The sequence below is a fragment of the Budorcas taxicolor genome, chromosome 9, assembly GCF_023091745.1.
Source record: "Budorcas taxicolor isolate Tak-1 chromosome 9, Takin1.1, whole genome shotgun sequence".
NCBI classification, from domain to species: Eukaryota; Metazoa; Chordata; class Mammalia; order Artiodactyla; family Bovidae; genus Budorcas; species Budorcas taxicolor.
In genome coordinates, this window is record NC_068918.1 from 78,479,389 (window position 1) to 78,498,045 (window position 18,657).

At 46.8% G+C, this 18,657-nt stretch overlaps 1 protein-coding gene across 1 annotated transcript; it reads right to left on the bottom strand.

Annotated features, from left to right (window-relative positions):
• Positions 1 to 442: 442 nt before the first annotated feature.
• On the bottom strand, positions 443 to 5,604 carry LOC128053443 (retinoic acid early transcript 1E-like). Its single transcript, XM_052645960.1, has 5 exons — positions 5,532 to 5,604; positions 4,262 to 4,525; positions 3,740 to 4,021; positions 2,754 to 2,893; positions 443 to 484 (listed from the first exon to the last, which is right to left on the bottom strand). Exons 1-4 carry the CDS (start codon positions 5,602 to 5,604, stop codon positions 2,784 to 2,786), a joined length of 729 nt encoding a protein of 242 aa, XP_052501920.1. The 3' UTR covers positions 443 to 484; positions 2,754 to 2,783.
• Between the last annotated feature and the right edge of the window lie 13,053 nt (positions 5,605 to 18,657).

Sequence of the window (18,657 nt, forward strand, 5' to 3'; positions counted from 1 at the left end):
CTGAATTCAAGCTGTCAGTAGGGCCCTCTCTGAAGGCTCTAAGGGAGGCTCCATCTTTTCTCTTCCTGACTGCTGGTGGTTGCATGGAGAAGGACATGGCAACCCACTTCAGTATTCTTGCTTGGACAATCCCCATGGACAGAGGAACCCGGTGGGCTGCAGTCCATGGGGTCGCAAAGAGTCAGACACGACTGAGGTACTATGCACAGCACTGGTGGTTGCCAGAAACACCTGGCATTGCGTAGCTCCAGTGTCTACTTCTGTCCTTCCATGACACTCGTGTGTCTTGTTTTCCTATATCCATCTCTTCTTTGCGTGTCCACATTTCTTTAAAGGCGTGCCTCCTGGTAAAGGCACTAGTCTTTGGATTAGAGCCCAGCCTAATCCACGCTGACCTCACCTTGGTTGGATTACATCTGCACACACCCTATTTCCAGGTGAGGTCTCCTTCACCTAATGGTAGGACTTCACCACATTTGGGCCCCTAAAATAAAGGAGTTTCAATAAACATTCATGTGATTCTCATTGGGAAAAAAAGGTACAGTGTATAATTGAATTCTCCGCATCACTGAATATATTCCTGACAGGAGAAAACTTCACGTTTGTCTAGACATGAGTGAAAACTGAAAGGTTAAAATTTTTTCCGATGTTGTCTTCTTCTCATCCTGGTATGAATGTATGAGCTCAAACATCCTCTGTGTTTGAGCATTGTTTTTAGGTGTTTCTGAGGTCAGCAGTGTTCTCTGTTAGCCAGTTCAGTGCAGTCGCCCTTTCTAAGTGGGAAATATCCATCCAAGAGTTAATTCTCTACAGTTTTGTTGTGCATGAGCTGGTTTAGAGCACCTGATAAGGGTCCATCTAGGTTGTGGATAGTCTTTTAAATAATATCTTTTCCAGTATGGATAATTTCCTGGTTGCAAGTCATGGAACATCTAATCTTCATCCATAAATTATTGAGATGTGATTTAGAAGCAAGCTTAGAATGTCTTTTTAATAATTCGATTAGGGGCTTCCCTGGTGGCTCATTGGTAATGAATCTGCCTGCCAATGCAGGAGACACGAGTTCAATCCCTATCCGGGAAGATCCCACATGCTGCGAAACAGCTAAGCTCATGGGCCACAAATACTGAGGCTGTGCTCTGGAGCCTGGGAGCCTCAACTGCTGAGCCTGTGTGCCCCAACTTCTGAAGCCCGCAGCCTAGAGCCTGCACTCTGCTACAAGAAGAGTCATCACAGTGAGTGGCTCTTGCACCGTAACTAGAGAGCAGCAAGTAGAGAAAGCCCACACACAGCACTGAAGACCCAGCACGACCAAAAATAAATACATCTTAAAAAGACAATTCAGTTAAACTGCACAATCATGTAACACGACAAATAGGAGTAGCACAGCGTATCTATTCTTTTGTGTCCAGCACCTGCCTCTCAAATCCTTTTTATGAGGCATCTATGTTTTTACTGCAGTAATTCATTCTTCATTTATTGTGTCATAGTGTTCCATTTCTGGCTATATCACACGTTATCCTTTCTTCTGTCCTGGATACATTTTTACGCATTAACATGTTAGTATGTTAATACATATATTAATCTACATGATAATTCAACTGGTAGCCTCATACTTTTGTGTCATGACATCTAGGCAGTTAGCACTTGACTGTGGTTTCTGCATATGTATTAATCTGCTAGGTCTCTAAAGAAAAGCTGTTTTTCTATACTCAGAACACCAAATATGATACCAAAATGTGGGTTTTAGAAACTCTGCTCCAGGAACCAGGACTCCGACCAAACGTATACTTCCTATTGTATCACAACACAGACTATAACCGCACACCACCGACTGAGTGGTTTCAACAAGTCTTCTTGGAGGTGAGGATTTTATCACATGAATTAAGAACATTCAGCCCATAAAAGCATGTGGTAACTTAACTATACATGAAAGTGAGTGTGAACACATAAATTATGTCTCATTAAATCACAGAAGTATATCCCTAATGCATTATCTTCTTAACAGAATTAAAAAAATGCCAACACTGACCCCCGTCCCAATTCCACCCCACATGAAAGGAAGTCTGGCGGAAAGAATAGAATTGGAAGTCTCAACTGATTGTGAGCAAACATTTGACTTTTGCAAATCCTCAAAACTACCAAGTCAATACATCTTAAGGGCCCATCAGCAGTTGTGGAAAGTGAAGGAATTCTTAAGCATAAGCTTCTTTAGCTTCTTATTAAACCCCACTCTGAGTAGAAGGTAGTATATTAGATCAACAGTCAGACTGTCATCAAGGGTCAGTTTTTGCCATCCAGAGTTCGTTTAACGTTGTACTTTCTCATAGTCCAGGGAGAAACATCCAAATGATGGAATAGCTGTTAAAACATTGGGGGAAATGTTCAGCTAGATAGTGGTATCATCAGAGAACAAAAGGTTTTTTTCATCAAAGGTCTGGGAAAGCCTGAGTAAGATCTCAGGACAACACCCCACCCCACCACATCGACATCTCGTACCCGAGGCCCCCAAAAGAGAAGACACTTGTCTTCATCCCCACTCCCACTGCACGGTCCTGCTGCCCACACCAGCCTCTTCTACCCCAACGACAGGTGGTTCCCGACCCTACAGGGAAGTGTGGGGGCCCAAGACAAAGACAGAATGTCATCTTGGTAACCAGTGGACAGGGGCTTGGTGAGACCCAAGGCTCACCTCTCCCAAGTCCTGACCAGAACATGCCTGCCTAGGAGCCAGAGGCCGGCTGGCTTCTCACCTGCTGTGGTGCCTGATATCTTCATAAGATTCATGACGATGAAGCAATTAGAACTAACTGGGTGATGATCCACAGGATCATGCAAGCAACCAGTCGGATGGATGCAGACTGGCTGATATCTGGGGCCATTATTAGCGGTTCTAAAACGAAAAAGCAAAAGCCTTGTCAAATCTAAGAATACACCTTCCTCAGCACCTGCTGTCCTTAGCACCTGTCACCCATATAGTTACTGACTTGTGAAGGCACGCTTCAGGTCCGGGTATGGAAAGATTAATGGGCTTGTGCTCTGTCTTCGTGGAGCTAATATTGCTCCTGAGTTGTGTTAGTTGCTCAGTCATGTCCAACTCTTTTGAGAGCTCATGGACTGTAGCCAAACAGGCTCCTCTGTCCATGGGATTCTCCGGGCAAGAATACTGGGGTGGGTTACCATTTCCTACTCCAGGGGATCTTCCCAACCCAGGGATCGAACCCGGGTCTCCTGCCTCGCAGGCAGATTCTTTACCATCTGAGTCACTGAGACAGCAAGTGTCCATCTGATTATCTTTCAGGTGGACATGTTTACTGTGAGGAGTCCTTTTTGAGGAGGACACAATTGGGGGCACTTAATTCTGTCTGGGAAGGGATAAGGGCTTCATTAAGTGACATTGGAGCTGGTTAAAGGACCAGTATGACAGGAGGGAGAGAAGGCCTGCAAACATAATGCATATATAGATTTGGGGACCATCGTGCAGTGCCTGGGGTCTGGGTCATTGGTTAATGGGGAAGGGGGCTCCTGTGCTGAGGGAGGTGGGCTGGGACAGGAGGATGCTGGCAAGTTCTGTGCTATGCCCATCACTGACTCTCCAGACAGGAAGTCCACCAAGAGATCAGTCACTCCATCCATCCATCATATTTTCAATTACACACACATATGTGCTCACATCCACACATGAAGGCTCTAGACCTTTGAAGAGAGCTGCCACCTCCCTCACACCCCGCTCAGTTACCTGTGGGCTCTGCGAGCAGCATGTTCTCCCAGTGTTTCAGGAATTCCCTAAGCCAATAGCTGCAGTCTCCTGCTGAGATCTTCCTGAAATACTCTGCCAGTTCCTGGTTGTTCTCCCACTCCTCCTTGATGCCTGTGGCTCCAGGATCGATGACTGTCCAGGTTATGCTCATGGTGTCAAGGAGGAGGGCTGTCCGTCCATTGAGGCTGAAGTGCAAGGATGCACCAGAGCATTGCTCAGCTTCACGCTGACAGCACATTTTGACCTGCAGGGTGGGAGGACCTGCACCCCACACACACAATGAATCTTTCTGGACTCTCCAGAGTCCCTCCTCTCCAGTCACTCAAATGTGTCTGCACATCTAGGGGCCTGTGATCTTCCGACCATGACCTCCCCCTCTTACCCATCAGGTCCACCGGGTCTCTAAAGCTGGATCGTGTTCAGTCCTTTCACAGGAATGTCCACCTTGCATGCATTCTTTCTCTTGCTATCTCCAGCTCTCCACCCCCTTCCCATACTTACCCCTTGTCTCCTTTTTGTCCAGTTTGATGAAAGGCAGGACCATCTTGAGCTCTTTTCCTGCTTCTGCCAGTGTTTGGCTCAATTCGGTCCACACTTTCGTGTCGTTTACCTCCTTCCCCAGGAAACCCAAAGGTTTGACCTTGTTGCTGTCACTGTCATAGTGGAGGAAAGGCTTTGTGTCCACAGAGCCCTGGACTTGACACCAGGGCTGGCCAGATTTGGACTGAGATTTGATAGTGAGGTCAAGGCACAGAGAATGGGCATCTGTGAGAGAAAACCACAGGTGTGTCTGGGAGTTTCCTCCTCCAGGGCCTGGTTGCAGAGGGAGGGGTCTCCATCCCAGACCCCCTCCTCTGCTGCATCTTCAGTCCTGCACCTCCTTTAACTGTCTGAGCTTTAGTTAAACACTTTGATGCCACCATGGATCTTTTCCATCCATATACTATTAGCAGGAAGATTTATCTGATATATGGTGGCTCAGGCAGTAAAGAATCTGCCTACAATGCAGGAGACCCAGGTTTGATCCCTGGAGAAGGAAATGGCAATCCACTCCAGTGTTCTTGCCTGGAGAATGGACAGAGGAGCCTACAGAGTCTGTAGGCTGGCAAAGAGTTGGACACACCCATGGACGGAGGAGCCTGGTAGGCTGCAGTCCATGGGGTCGCGAAGAGTCAGACACGACTGAGCGGCTTCACTTTGACTTTTTACTTCCCTGCATTGGAGAAGGAAATGGCAACCCACTCCAGTATTCTTGCCTAGAGAATCCCAGGGATGGGGGAGCCTGGTGGGCTGCCGTCTATGGGGTCGCCGAGTTGGACACGACTGAAGCCACTTAGCAGCAGCAGCAGCAGCAGCAAGTGACTAAGTATGCACATGCCAGCTTGTGAGGCAGCAAAAACAGAAGACAGTGTCTAGTTTCTAGAGACTTAAAATCTATCTGAACTCACAAGACTTTCAACAGAATGGGGAGCAGGATGCCATAGGGCACATGCACATTCACGATGGGCCCCTAGTCATCAGGAAAGTTTTACTGGAGTAGAAGCTGGGACTTGCCAGGAGAGGGAAAGCTGCTACAGGAGCACAGGCCCAGGCACCATGCCTTGGGTGGGGTCCCAGAAGGCAGGGTGTCCCCTCCTGGGCAGCCAGTACAGCTAAACCACACCCTGTCCTAAGAGCAGGTGGACAGGCGCCCACCAGGGTGGAGCCCCTTCCTTCCCCATTTTCTCATGTCCCCCCCTGCCCACCAGAGCCCCAGATTCAGGACACTCACTGCCCAGAGTCTTCCTGGCTTCTGTCAGCAGCAGTATCAGCAAAAGATGACCTGCGGTGTGAGCCACTGACATTCTTCCCTGCAGCTTTAGGAGAGTGACCAGCAAAAGGTAGCCTGGGCTGTGTCTATACCTCTGTCTCCTGGCGCCACCCAAAGTCTTCAGTCCTAGGCTGAGGAAGCCCTGCTGAAAAACAAGAAAAATAACACTTATACCCAGGAAGTATTTCTTAAGTTTCAAATGTAATTACTCATTAAAAAAAAATAGTTATGACATTACAAAGCCAAATTCACTTTGAATAACTATCCTCCCTCCAAAAAAGCCCCTTTCTGGTGTGAGCAAGAAAAGCCCACGTTTTGTTGGCTCTTCTGCTCATTCCTTGAACCACTTCCTGCTCTGATCTTTCTTTGAACGCACTTCCTCCCTTACCTACACCCCACCGCCACTGCCGCTGCCATCTCCTGCTCAGTTATCCCTTCTTTTCTCCTACATCCACTTCCCATCCTAACCTCTCAAACTTTCTCTGTAATGATTACGATTCCCTACATGTTAGTCACTCAGTCGTGTCCGACTCTTTGCGACCCCATGGACTGTACAGCCTGCCAGGCTACTCTGTCCATGGGATTCTCCAGGCAAGAATACTGGAGTGGGTTGTCATTCCCTTCTGTTAATCAAACTAGCAGCGGCCGACCCCACCAGGTCTGTCATATCGGAGGAGGGTGTACAACAGAGTCCAATAGTCCTGTTGGAGCCGAGCCCCAGAACAGCCGGGAATTGATTATCGTTTGCTCACCTGCAAGTTGGCAAAGTCCTCCTAGAGACCCGGAGAAGCAAGCTCACGGCAAAACATTGGCGGATTTTCCCGAGTCAAGCAGCAGCGGCCGCCTCCCGCCTTTCGCAGCTCCCTCCCCTGCGCTACCCGTCTCCAGCACGACATCCGCCGCGCAGGTGGCTCAACCCCGCGGTCTCCGGGCTGGTGGCTTCGGGGTGGCGAGAGAAGACAGAACATTTGCGGGGGCCCGTCCTGGATTCGTACTCTCCGCCCACTCCTTCTCCGCACCCGGGTCCTGCGATCGGCGGGGCGCGGTCCTCGCCTGCCCGGTCCAGCCAAGGTCAGGTTTCGCTCAGGTTGAGGCTGTCGAGTTCGCAACCACAAACGTTCCGGAACTCTCCTTGGGGTTTTCAGTTTGAATCGCTCTTTCGAATCTCAGCCCGACGCCCCGTGGCCCACGGCTCGGGGGAAGCTCGGCCGGCGGCGTTCGGAGAGGCGTCGCTGGAGCGGGGACCCCGGGCGGACGCGGAAGAGGGGCCCCGGGCCGAGGTGCTGCGCTCGGGGCACGGCGCCCCGGGAGGCCCGCCCGGCCGGTGAGTGAGTCTCTGTAAGGAAGTGCCCAGGGCTGGGGGGTGATGACCAGGCTCTTTCCGGTTGTCAGTCTGGGCGCCGCCGCGGTGATTTCGGGGACCCAGGACCTGGGACGGGGGCAGGCTAAGGAGTCACGGGCGACTTCTCGGTCAGGCGCTCAGGCTCCGCCCCTCTCCTCTACCATCTTCTCCTGTGTGTCCTAAAGCGATGTTTCCCTGGCCACCTGACTAGCTGCCCCAAGTCAGTTCTTCATGGACGGCATTCCTTATAAGGGCAGCTCAGTTAGAACTGGACATGGAACAACAGACTGGTTCCAAATAGGAAAAGGAGTACGTCAAGGCTGTATATTGTCACCCTGCTTATTTAACTTATACGCAGAGTACATCATGAGAAACGCTGGGCTGGAAGGAAGCCCAAGCTGGAATCAAGATTGCCGGGAGAAATATCAATAACCTCATATATGCAGATGACACCACCCTTATGGCAGAAAGTGAAGAACTAAAGAGCCTCTTGATGAAAGTGAAAGAGGAGAGTGAAAAAGTTGGCTTGACATTCAGAAAACTAAGATCATGGCATCTGGTCCCATCACTTCATGGCACATAGATGGGGAAATAGTGGAAACAGTGGCTGACTTTATTTTTCTGGGCTCCAAAATCACTGCAGATGGTGATTGCAGACGTGAAATTAAAAGACGCTTACTCCTTGAAAGGAAAGTTATGACCAACCTAGACAGAATATTAAAAAGCAGAGACATTACTTTGTCAACAGAGGTCAGTCAAGTCAAGGCCATGGTTTTTCCTGTGGCCATGTATGGATGTGAGAGTTGGACTAGAAAGAAAGCTGAGTGCAGAAGAATTGATGCTTTTGAACTGTGGTGTTGGAAAAGAGCCTCGAGAGTCCCTTGGACAGCAAGGGAATCCAACCAGTCCATCCTAAAGGAGTTCAGTCCTGGGTATTCATTGGTCGGACTGATGTTGAAGCTGAAACTCCAATATTTTGGCCAACTGATGTGAAGAGCTGACTCATTTGAAAAGACCCTGATGCTGGGAAAGACTGAGGGCAGGAGGAGAAGGGGACAACAGAGGATGAGATGGTTGGATGGCATCACTGACTCGATGGACGTGAGTCTGAGTGAACTCCGGGAGTTGGTGATGGACAGGGAGGCCTGGCGTGCTGCGATTCATGGGGTTGCAAAGAGTCGGACACGACTGAGCGACTGAACTGAACTGAACTGAAATACCCTTAGTTTTTTTATTTAGTAATTGATGTTTCAGTATATTTTATTTAATAAACTTTTATCATTTAAATTAACACAGTTCTAGGACTTTCAGTTAGTCAGTCATTTCAGTTGCTCAGTCATGTCCAACTCTTTGCGACCCCCTGGACTGCAGCATTCCAGGCTTTCCTGTCCATCACCAACTCCTGGAGTTCACTCAGACACATCCATCGAGTCAGTGATGCGATCCAGCTATCTCTGCTCAAACTCAGTTATCAAATATCTAGAAAGATTATTTTAGGTAGACATTTCTAAAATATAATTATTTTAAAGAGTTTATCCCAATGTTTTTATCTCATTTACATTTACTTTCAGATTTCATAATATCAAGTTATTTTTCTTATAACAGATCTAGTAAGGTCTTATGTATTAAATCTAGGTACAATAAGGAGTTACATAATTCTGATGAGTCGTGACATGTCTATATCAATTAGATAAACAAACAAACATTAATACCAGATATTAACTTAATATTGAATATTTGCCAGTTCACGTGAACCTGAAAGTTATTTAGCCACTGTCTTTAAATGTAAGTGCTTTTTAGTAAAATTAAATAGTTATTTATAAATCGAATTTTGATAAAACTTTTTAGAAGTAGAGATAATCATATGTATAATGTGTACACAGAAATATACAGGCAAAACCAGAGATCTCATAGCTTCACTTAAAAGCTTAACCATGAATCGGGTATTACAATATAAAGTTATTAGTTTACAAAGAACAGCTGAAATACATTAACATTGTTTGCTCAGATGACAAAGGCTTTGCTATCTGTGCGGTTTGGTTAACAGAACGTTCCCAGCGCTTTTAATTTTAAAGCTGCCGCCTTTCCCCTTGGTTTCCGAGCTTGTCTGATGGAGCTAATTAGGCTCAGTCTCAGTCCTTGGGGCTTGTATTTACACTTTGGTTTGTAAGAGATTTCTAAGACAAAGCCAGTTGCTTTTTTAGTTTTCTAAAGAACAGTTCTGTCACCTAAAGATATTAAAATCAGGGACAAGATCTTTAACAAAACTGAAATTTCTTTTACTAATTGTCTGTTTTAGAACTTTAGAGTTTAATTTACCATGCCTTCAAAGGTTTATATAAAGTATTTAGCAAAGATCCTTTTGAGTTTACAAATTAAACCCAAAGCAAAATCACTATTTTTATTAGTCCTAGGATGTTAGTTCCCAGTTTTTTGTTTTGTTTTTCCCTTTCTTGTGTGGCTCAGGTAACATTATTGGTTAGTATGTTTAGTTATTATCTCCTGGGTGGCAATCTATATCTCTTGTCTTATAATACCACGCCGGAGAACTATTCTCCAGTGAAACATGTCTATCTCATAGTATAGTTAAACAAGAGATTTAACCATCTTCTATAAATCCATTTAAATGTACCAATTTTATATACTCTTATCTAAATTTCATTAACTTGTATACCTTTTAACTTTAGTTTCTATCGTTATTGTTGTTGTTCAGTAGCTCAGTCACATCCGACTTTTTGTGACTCCATGGACGGTAGCCCACCAGGCTCCTCTGTCCATGGATTTCCCAGGCAAGAATACTGGAGTGGGTTGCCGTTTCCTTCTCCAGAGGATCATCCTGACCCAGCGTTCGAACCTATGTCACCTGCATCACAGGCGGATTCTTTACCACTGAGCCACAGGGGAAGCATATTGGAATTTTTTTTCTTTTGTTCCCTGTCCATTTTATCTAGTTTTATATAAAAAGCTCTGGGATTCCCAGAGTGGGGTTGAGCCAAGATGGTCAGGCCCCTTGGCCTAACTCTTGCCCCAAATAACTGTTGGTCAGATAGCGCAATGTGAATTTTTCTAACCCCTTAAATAACGGCTGCAGCCTGATGGCTGCTAGATCCCGGTGCTCTCCTTCCTGAGTGCCCTTAGGGTCACCAGCTCTCGTAGGAAGGCTGGGCAATCACTGCTGACTATAGCATCCTCGTTTGCTGATATGAGAAGATATTCCATTTCTCACTTTTCTTAAACATCTTTTATCTCCCCTAAGCCTACATCCCTCTCCTCTCTCATTTCCTTGTTAATGAGATATTTTGTGTGTGTATGATATAAACTGCTTTTTATTATTTATTAAAACTTTTTGGATTGTGGTATTGAGATATCTATTATATAAGTCTCAGGTGTACGGCGCAGTGATTCACAATGTTAACATGTTATTCTCTGCTTATAGTTATAAAATATTGACTGTATTCCCTGTGCTGTACAATTAAAGGTAGTATTTAAGTCTGAATTCTAAGGAGATACTCATTTTTCCATGGGTATCTCCCATATATACATGAGGTATACATGTTAATAAACTTAGCCACCTGATGCAAAGAACTGACTCATTGGAAAAGACCCTGATGCTGGGAAAGATTGAAGGCAGGAGAAGGGGACAACAGAGGATGAGGTGGTTGGGTGGCATCACTGACTCGACGGACATGAGTTTGAGTAAATTCTGGGAGTTGGTGATAGACAGGGAAGCCTGGCGTGCTGCAGTCCATGGGGTTGCAAAGAGGCAGACACAAGCCACGGAACTGAACTGAAACTTTTGTTTCTTTTTCTCTTGTTAATCTGTCTTTTATTAGAGCCTAGAACTCAGAGGAGTGGAGGGGAAATTATTTTTCCTCCCCTACAATATGAATATTTTATAAAATAATTTTATGTATCTATTGACTTAGTCGTGGCTGTGCTGGGTCTTCGTTGCTGTGAAGGCTTTTCTCTAGTTATGGAGAGATTTTCTCTAGTCATGGAGAGCCGGGGCTACTCTGCAGTTGTGGTACGCAGACTTCCCCTTGCAGTGGCTTCTCTTGCTGTGGTGCACCGCTACAAGGTGCGAGGGCTCAGTAGCTGAACCACGTGGTCTCAGGACTTGTGGTTCCCCGGCTCTAGAGCAATAGTTGAGACACAAAGGCTTAGTTGCTCTGCGGCATTGGAACCTTCCTGGATCAGGCAACGAACCCCTGTCTGCTGCATTGACAGGCAGATTCTTTACCACTGAGCCAGCAGGGAAACACCCCAGTATTTACAAAACACTCAGTCTTTCTCAAGCTGAGCACTTTGTCTGGCTTTTGCTTGTCGGGCTTGAGAAGGTGTACCTTAGGTCTTGAACTACAGTGTGCTTCCTTGACCGCAACCCCCAAGCGGAGCTCTGAAGTCCATCGCTGTGTTTGTGTCAAGGTCATTCTCCCCATGTCTGCTCCCAGCCAAGTAGTAAGCCTGATAGTCTTGGGGGCTGAGGCAGGCCCCTTCCTGGGGGACATGGATTTCTCGAGAGCCTTAAGGAACTTTCCCCAGATGACATGGCAGTGTGGGATGCCACCACCCTGCCTCCTGCCCCTCTCTCCTTCACTTTGGGTCAGAACTGCGTCCATCGGAATGGTTCTCCAGCCTCCTCAGACTTCCTCCTTTTCTCTCACAGGGGTTTTCTTCAATGAAATCCCTGTAGGTTAATCCCATCTTGAAATCTTCTTCTCAAACCTGGACTCCCGTCTGGATTTATGAGCTGAATGCATCTTACTTATTGACTAGCAGGAGAAAAGTAAGAGAAGGGGGAGCACGTAAGTTAAGCGGGGCTGTCCAGGTTTGGAGTGAGTATGGAGAGTGAAAAGGTAGTCCGGAGAGTGAGCAGCTGAGAGAGGGACACTCAGGTGAGCGCTGGGTGGGAGAAAAGGGCGCTTTATGTCCCCAGTGTCCCTGAGGCCACAAGGAAACCTCTGAAGGGCTGGGCCACCAGTGGGAGGGGCCTCCATTCTGGGTCCCAGCGGTCTCAGCCCCCAAATCCTCAGCCCTAACTCCTCTGACTCTCTGAGGTTCAGAAAACATGGCATATTCTGCAGATCACTGAGTGCGTGTTCACGGTTGCCAGGTGCATTCCCATGGTCAGACGCTGGGGGAGCAGCTACTGTAAGCAGAGCATGAGGTGGGGTGTGGGGAGAATTATGACGGTGCGAGACAGGGTCTGTCCTCCGCCAGGGCTTCCAGGTGGCTCAGCAATAAAGAATCTGCCTGCAATGCAGGAGGTGCGAGTTGGATCCCTGGGTTGGGAAGATCCCCTGGAGAAGGAAATGGCAACCCACACCAGTATTCCTACCTGGAAAATCCCTGCTGGGCTACAGTCAGTGGGGTTGCAAAGAATCAGACATGCCTGACCTACTAACACATGTATCCTCCAAAGGCTCACAGTCTGTCTGGACACACAGGACGTTCAGCAGATAGTGAAGAGGCAGAACATCCGGAAAAACGTGGTAAATGAACACGGGGCACAGGGTGGCCAGAGGACTCCTGGGGAAGAAGGTAGGACACAGCAACAGGCAGAGTGAAGAGGAAGACTAGAGGCAGGAGTTATAAACCAAGGGTCTGCTTTCCAGAAGATCCAGAGAAAGGCGCAGTGCCAGGAGGGGTCTACCTTGGGGTCTAAGAGGCAAGATTCCAGAGCAGTGATGAAAGAGATTTTCACATATTGGGATATAGGAAAGTCATTCTGGCTTATACATGAGTTCACTTGAATTTTATGTTAGTTAAGATAGCCTGTTTGTGGCCTATCAAACATACACTATATGTCTGCTTTAATTACTAGGGAAAAGGACACCCTGACCAGAAGGAAAGAATGTCCATGCTAAAAATGAAGAATTAAATGCCCTTCCTCCTGGGATTCCAATGCTGGTCCTTCTTTGAGGGTAAGACGCCCTTCCCAGGGGCCAAGGCTGTACCGACTGGATGTGTACATGCTGGTCTGTTCTTTTTTGAATCATTGGAGAAATATAAGTCTCACTTCTTTAATGTTCTTTGTTCTGACGAGATATAAGACTGTGCAGAAAACCCTGCTTCTCTGGAGCATCTTCTCAGAGTAATCTGAAAGCTGGCTACTGGGCTAGTTGTTCGTTTGGCTCCAACAGAACTCTTTTCTATTCTTATTATAAACTGTTTCTTGGTTATTTCTGTTGACAGAGGGCCAGGCTCTCTCTCAAACACTGGGAGGGGACAACTTCCCTGCTACCTCCTGGCTAATCTACAGGCCCCTGTAAACACACCTGGAAATCAGACAGACACACACACATCTGAAGAAAGAAACAGGCAAAGCCCCAAGCCCCTGGCTCAGAAGATTGAGGGAAGGATGAGAAAGACTCATCTTCTTCCTTCACCAAGACAGAGTTCCCTCCTCCTTGGCTGAGGGGACCCAGCTCTGCAGAACAATGACCAATTCCAGGCGAGAGAAAAGGCATCGCGCAGCCATGCTCCAGAGACAAGGCAGAGGCAGGAGCCTCAGCTTCACCTAAGGGCACAGGGATGGGAGGCCAGGCCTGAAGCCGCGGCCCCTCCTGCCCTTCCAGGTCCTGTGCTTCCGTTAGGGGTGGATCCCCAGAAGTGGCACCGACCCGGGTTCTGGTGAGGTAGGCAACAGTGGGCCCCTGGGCTGGACACTGGTGTTTGTCAGGTGGAATAACATTCAAGCTTTGTCCTCACTCCAAGGACAAAGTTAGTGGCAAAAGTTGAGCTCTGCTGAAGCAGAGATAAGATGCCCACTCCTGAGGTTAAGGAAGGCTTCTTGGATGTCAAAAGGGAGCCCCCCCCCACCCCCCCGCCAATAAAAGTGTGAACATGTACCTATAGGCCTCTGCGGTGGGATCCAACTTAGAAAAAACATTGCACATGTTACAGTTCGCAAGGGGCTCATAGCGTATTGTTAAAATATGGTCCATTGTGGTGACCTGACAATCAAGGGATGAAGTCACAGTGGCCACATTGCCCTGGAGGGTAGACTGTACCTTCCTTAAGGCGATATCCTGTTTTCCCCTGCTGGTTCCAGTTTCTCAAGACTACGTGACCACCCGACCCTGAGACCCCTTTGACTAAGTGACCGTAAGACCCCAGCTGCAGGCTAAAGACAAACTGAGGCCCCCTTCCTCCAGGGCACAATTTCCCATCCATAGGGTATAAGAAGGGTTGGCTGTAAAAAGAGAGCACTGGTTTCTCTCTCTAGCCAGTCACTTTCTTTCTTTCTTCCTATAATAAATCTTTCTCTGCTTGAATGCCTGGCTCACTCTCTTTTTCATCACGCTTGCCTTACGTTTCTGGTGCTGAAACATGGGAGGGAAGACCCACTGCGACTAGGTGGTCTCCTCTCCTGAGCCCACCTTTGGTGGTTCCCTCCCTTGGACCTTGCTAAGAAACTGAAGGGAGTCCCCAGGATGGGACTCTCCACTTGCCTTCCTGGACTGACATCCACACGCAGGCTCTAATTTCATCAGCTGCAGGGGTGAGTGAATTCCTGCTCTCTGGGATCCTCTTTTTCTGGTCTGGTTTTTGAAGCCCTAGAGCTAGGCAGAGGATCCCCTCAGCGCTTGGGCCCTGGTCCCACTTTGAAATAGGGGACGCCCATTTCAAAAAAATTAAATGCTGAGCACCGAAGAATTGGTGCTTTTGAACTATAGTGTGGTGTTGGAGAAGACTCTTGAGAGTCCCTTGAATAGCAAGGAGATCTAACCAGTCCATCCTGAATGAAATCAATCCTGAATATTCATTGGAAGGACTGATGCTGAAGCTGAAACTCCAATCCTTTGGCCACCTGATGTGAAGAACTGACTCATTAGAAAATACCCTGATGCTGGGAAAGATTAAAGGCAGGAGGAGAAGGGGATGACAGAGGAGGAGGTGGTTGGATGGCATCACGGATTCAATGGACATGAGTTTGAATAAACTCCAGGAGTTGGACAGGGAAGCCTGGCGTGCTGCAGTCCATCAGGTTGCAAAGAGTCGGATACGACTGAGTGACTGAACTGAACTGATTTCAAGGTAGACCCTGCCGCTGTCTGGCTGTCTGAGAAGCCCATGAGAGTGGGTACGCCTTTTCTCTGAGACTTTTCTCCTCGTTTTTCTCTCTCCCCAGTTTGCCCTCCCTCCCTATTCGTCTATAATGGGAAATTCTCAGTCCCAACCTACAAAATCTACCCCTTTAGGCTGCCTTCTCCAAAACCTAAAAACCTTGGGTTTTCAAGGAGAGATAAGGCCAATGCGACTCACTTATCACCCTAACATGGTCTGGCCACAATCTCAACTGGATATTAGGTTCCAATGGCCAGAAAACGGAACTCTCCATTCCAGTACTTTACGGGACCTCTATAACTTCGGCTGCCGCAATGGCAAGTGGTCAGAGATCCCTTATGTTCAGGCTTTCTTTGCTTTCCACCCTTGGTCCTCTCTGTACTTCCTGTTCTACTCCTGAAATACTTTTAGCCCATCCTGGGCCACATCCCCCCAATACTATATCTCCTGATCCCTGTTCAGATTTTTCCTCTTCTTTTGAGCCTTCTGACCACAGTGCACCTCCAATAGCCTCTAATCCCACTGTAGCAGACCCAGTTCCCCAACCTCCACCTTAGGTTCCCCCTCTCTGCTTGCTCTCAGGTGCAGGCTGCCACCACTTCTCACCCTCCCTCCAAGCCTGTTTGGAAGGGGCTCTGGGGCTTTGATCCACCCCTGCTACCAGAGTCTCAAGTCCCATCCCAACCTCCCTAAATCCCCTCCTCACACCTGGCTGCAAAGGGCCATAAAGAAACAGAACCTTGAATCTCTCCTGCTCCTCTCCTTCCCTTAGTACAGGTGGCTGGTACAGAAGGCATTGTTCGGGTACCTGTCTCATTCTCCTTCTCCAATTTATCTCAAATCAAGAAACATCTTGGTTCTTTTTCCTCTGACCCTGACACTTGTTTCAGTTCAGTTCAGTTGCTCAGTCATGTCTGACTCTTTGAGACCCCATGCACTGCAGCATGCCTGGCTTCCCATCGGGAAATCTGGGAGTCCATCACCAACTCCCGGAGCTTACTCAGACTCATGTCCATCGAGTCAGTATGCCATCCACCCATCTCATCCTCTGTCGTCCCCTTATCCTTCTGCCTTCAATCTTTCCCAGAATCAGGGTCTTTTCCAATAAGTCAGTTCTTTGCATCAGGTGACCAAAGTATTGGAGCTTCAGCTTCAGCATCAGTCCTTCCAATGAATGTTCAGGATTGATTTCCTTTAGGATGGACCGGTTAGATCTCCTTGCTGTCCAAGAGACTCTCAAGGGACACTTTTATTTAAAATAATTTAAATACCTCACCCAGTCTTATGACTTGACCTGGCATGATATTTCATTATACTCTCTTCTACCCTCCTCCCAGAAGAGAAAGAACAAGTCTGTCAAGCTTCTCAGGCTCATGCCCATGAAATACATCAAACTGATGATATTAAACCTATAGACCTAGCTGCCATTCCCAGGGACAACTCTGACTGGGCCTACCAGGTAAGGCATCTTGGGTGAACAGCCTATAATCACATGGTGACTTGCCTTACTACAGCCCTCCAAAAAGCAGGACATAAGGCTGTTAACTTTGATAAACTCAGAGAAATAACTCAAAGACCAGATGAAAGTGCAGCATAAATTCTAGCTAGATTATCAGAAGGCATTGTTCTGTTAACCTAGCTAGAATTCTGTCCCTACAAAAATATACAAAATTAGATCCAAGTTCAAAAGAAGATACTGTTGTCCTGAATACCTATTTTATTTCCCAATCATCCCCAGACATTCAAAAAAAGCTAAAAAAGGCATCAGGTGACCAAAGTATTGGAGCTTCAGCTTCAGCATCAGTCCTTCCAATGAGTGTTCGGGATTGATTTCCTTTAGGATGGACCAGTTAGATCTCCTTGCTGTCCAAAGGACTCTCAAGGGACACTAATCCCTAATGCCCTAATCCCTCTCTAGGGATCCAGACATCTCCTGGTCCTGAGCAGGAATCCTCAGACCCAGCTCTGCCCAGGCTCCTCGGACTGGCCACTGAAGACTGAAGGTGCCCAGGGCCCCAGGCCCCAACTCTCATCACCTTTACAGAGTCCAGGGTATCTCACAGTGGCAGGGAAGCCAATCTCTTTTCTTATCAACACAGAGGCCACCTGTTCTGCCACGCCTGCTTATTCCAGAAAAACTAAAGTCTTTCAGATCTCTGTCGTGGGGGTTGACGGTTTAGCGCCTACATCACAGATTACCAAGCCTCTGCCTTGCACACTTCAAAATACCCCATTCTCTCATTCTTTCCTCGTACTCCCAAATTGCCCCACTCCAATCCTTGGAAGGGATCTACTCTCCAAATTCAAGGCTTTCCTCACTGTTCCAAATCTTTCTCCTGACCTGGCCTGGCTACTGCTTCTCGAACCTACTATTTCTTCACCTCCCCCACTACCCTCCTCGTCTGTAAACCCTATAGTCTGGGATACTGATAACCCCTCCATCGCCTCCCACCATACTCCCATTTATATTTGTCTGAAAGATCCAACAAAGTTTCCCAATCAACCTCAATATCCTGTTTCCCAAATACATCAACAGGGATTAAAACCCAACATCTCTAAGCTGCTGCGTCAGGGTCTCCTGTGCCCTACTCACTCTCCTTATAACATGCCTGTCCTACTTGTTAAAAAGCCAAATGGCTCCCACCGTCTGGGTCAGGACCTGACCCAGGGATTAAACCCAGGTCTTCTGCATTGCAGGCAGGTTCAGAGCTACCATATGATTCAGCAATCCCACTCCTAGGCATATATCCAGAGGTGATAGGTGATGGAGAGAGATAAACTGGGAGTTTAGGATTGACATATATACACTACTATACTTAAAATAGATAACAAGTACTTATTGTGTGGCATAGGGAACTCTGCTTAATATTCTATAATAACATAAATGGGAAAAGAATTTGTAAAAAAAAATAGATACATGTATATGCTTAATTGAATCACTTTGCTGTACACCTGAAACTAACACACATTTTTAATCACCTATATACTCTAATGAATATAAATTTAAATTAATTAAAAATAAAAAATATTGATATTGAGCCTCTTTTCACATGCCTCTTGGCCATGTGTATGCCTTCTTTGGAGAAATGTCTATTTAGATCTTCTGCTCATTCTTTGATTGGGTTCCCTGTTTTTATTATTGAGTTGTAAGAGCTTTTTGTATATTTTGGAAATTAAGCCCTTGTCAGCTGCATCCTTTGCAAATCTTTTCTCCCAGTCTGTAGTTTGCCTTTTTTGTTTTGTTTACGGTTTCCTTTGCTGTGCAAAAGTATGTAAGTTTGATGAGGATCTGTTTCTTTACTGCTTTTCCTTATCTTTTTGTTTTCTGTTTCTACCAGAGTAGAAGCCATCTTGAACTGGCCTTCTTTCAGGAACTTTAATTCCCCTTGGCTGGTTGCTGGGAGCAAGAGAAAGTTGTTTTGTTTTGTTTTGAATGACAAATAATACTGGATCATTATAACTTATGTAACTTTCAAAGTTGTACAATTATACAAAAAAAAAACCGAGAGGCAAACAACCTGTAGAATTACACAGAATCCTTCTTCAAAATGCACTGGCATTGAAATTTTGGGAAAAATAAACAAATGGGACCGAAGCAAACCTGCAGAGTGATGAACTGGCCTAATTTCAATACTGCTGTGTCTCTGGGACTCAGGAAGCAGGAGTAGAGGAAGA

Excerpts from the sequence above, each read along its gene's own strand:
- LOC128053443 (XM_052645960.1), bottom strand. The coding sequence starts at position 5,604 with ATGTCAGTGGCTCACACCGCAGGTCATCTTTTGCTGATACTGCTGCTG. Across the intron at positions 4,526-5,531 it reads AGCCAGGAAGACTCTGGGCA|ATGCCCATTCTCTGTGCCTT; the intron begins GTGAGTGTCCTG and ends TTTCTCTCACAG. Across the intron at positions 2,894-3,739 it reads GCTGCTCGCAGAGCCCACAG|AACCGCTAATAATGGCCCCA; the intron begins GTAACTGAGCGG and ends TTTTCGTTTTAG.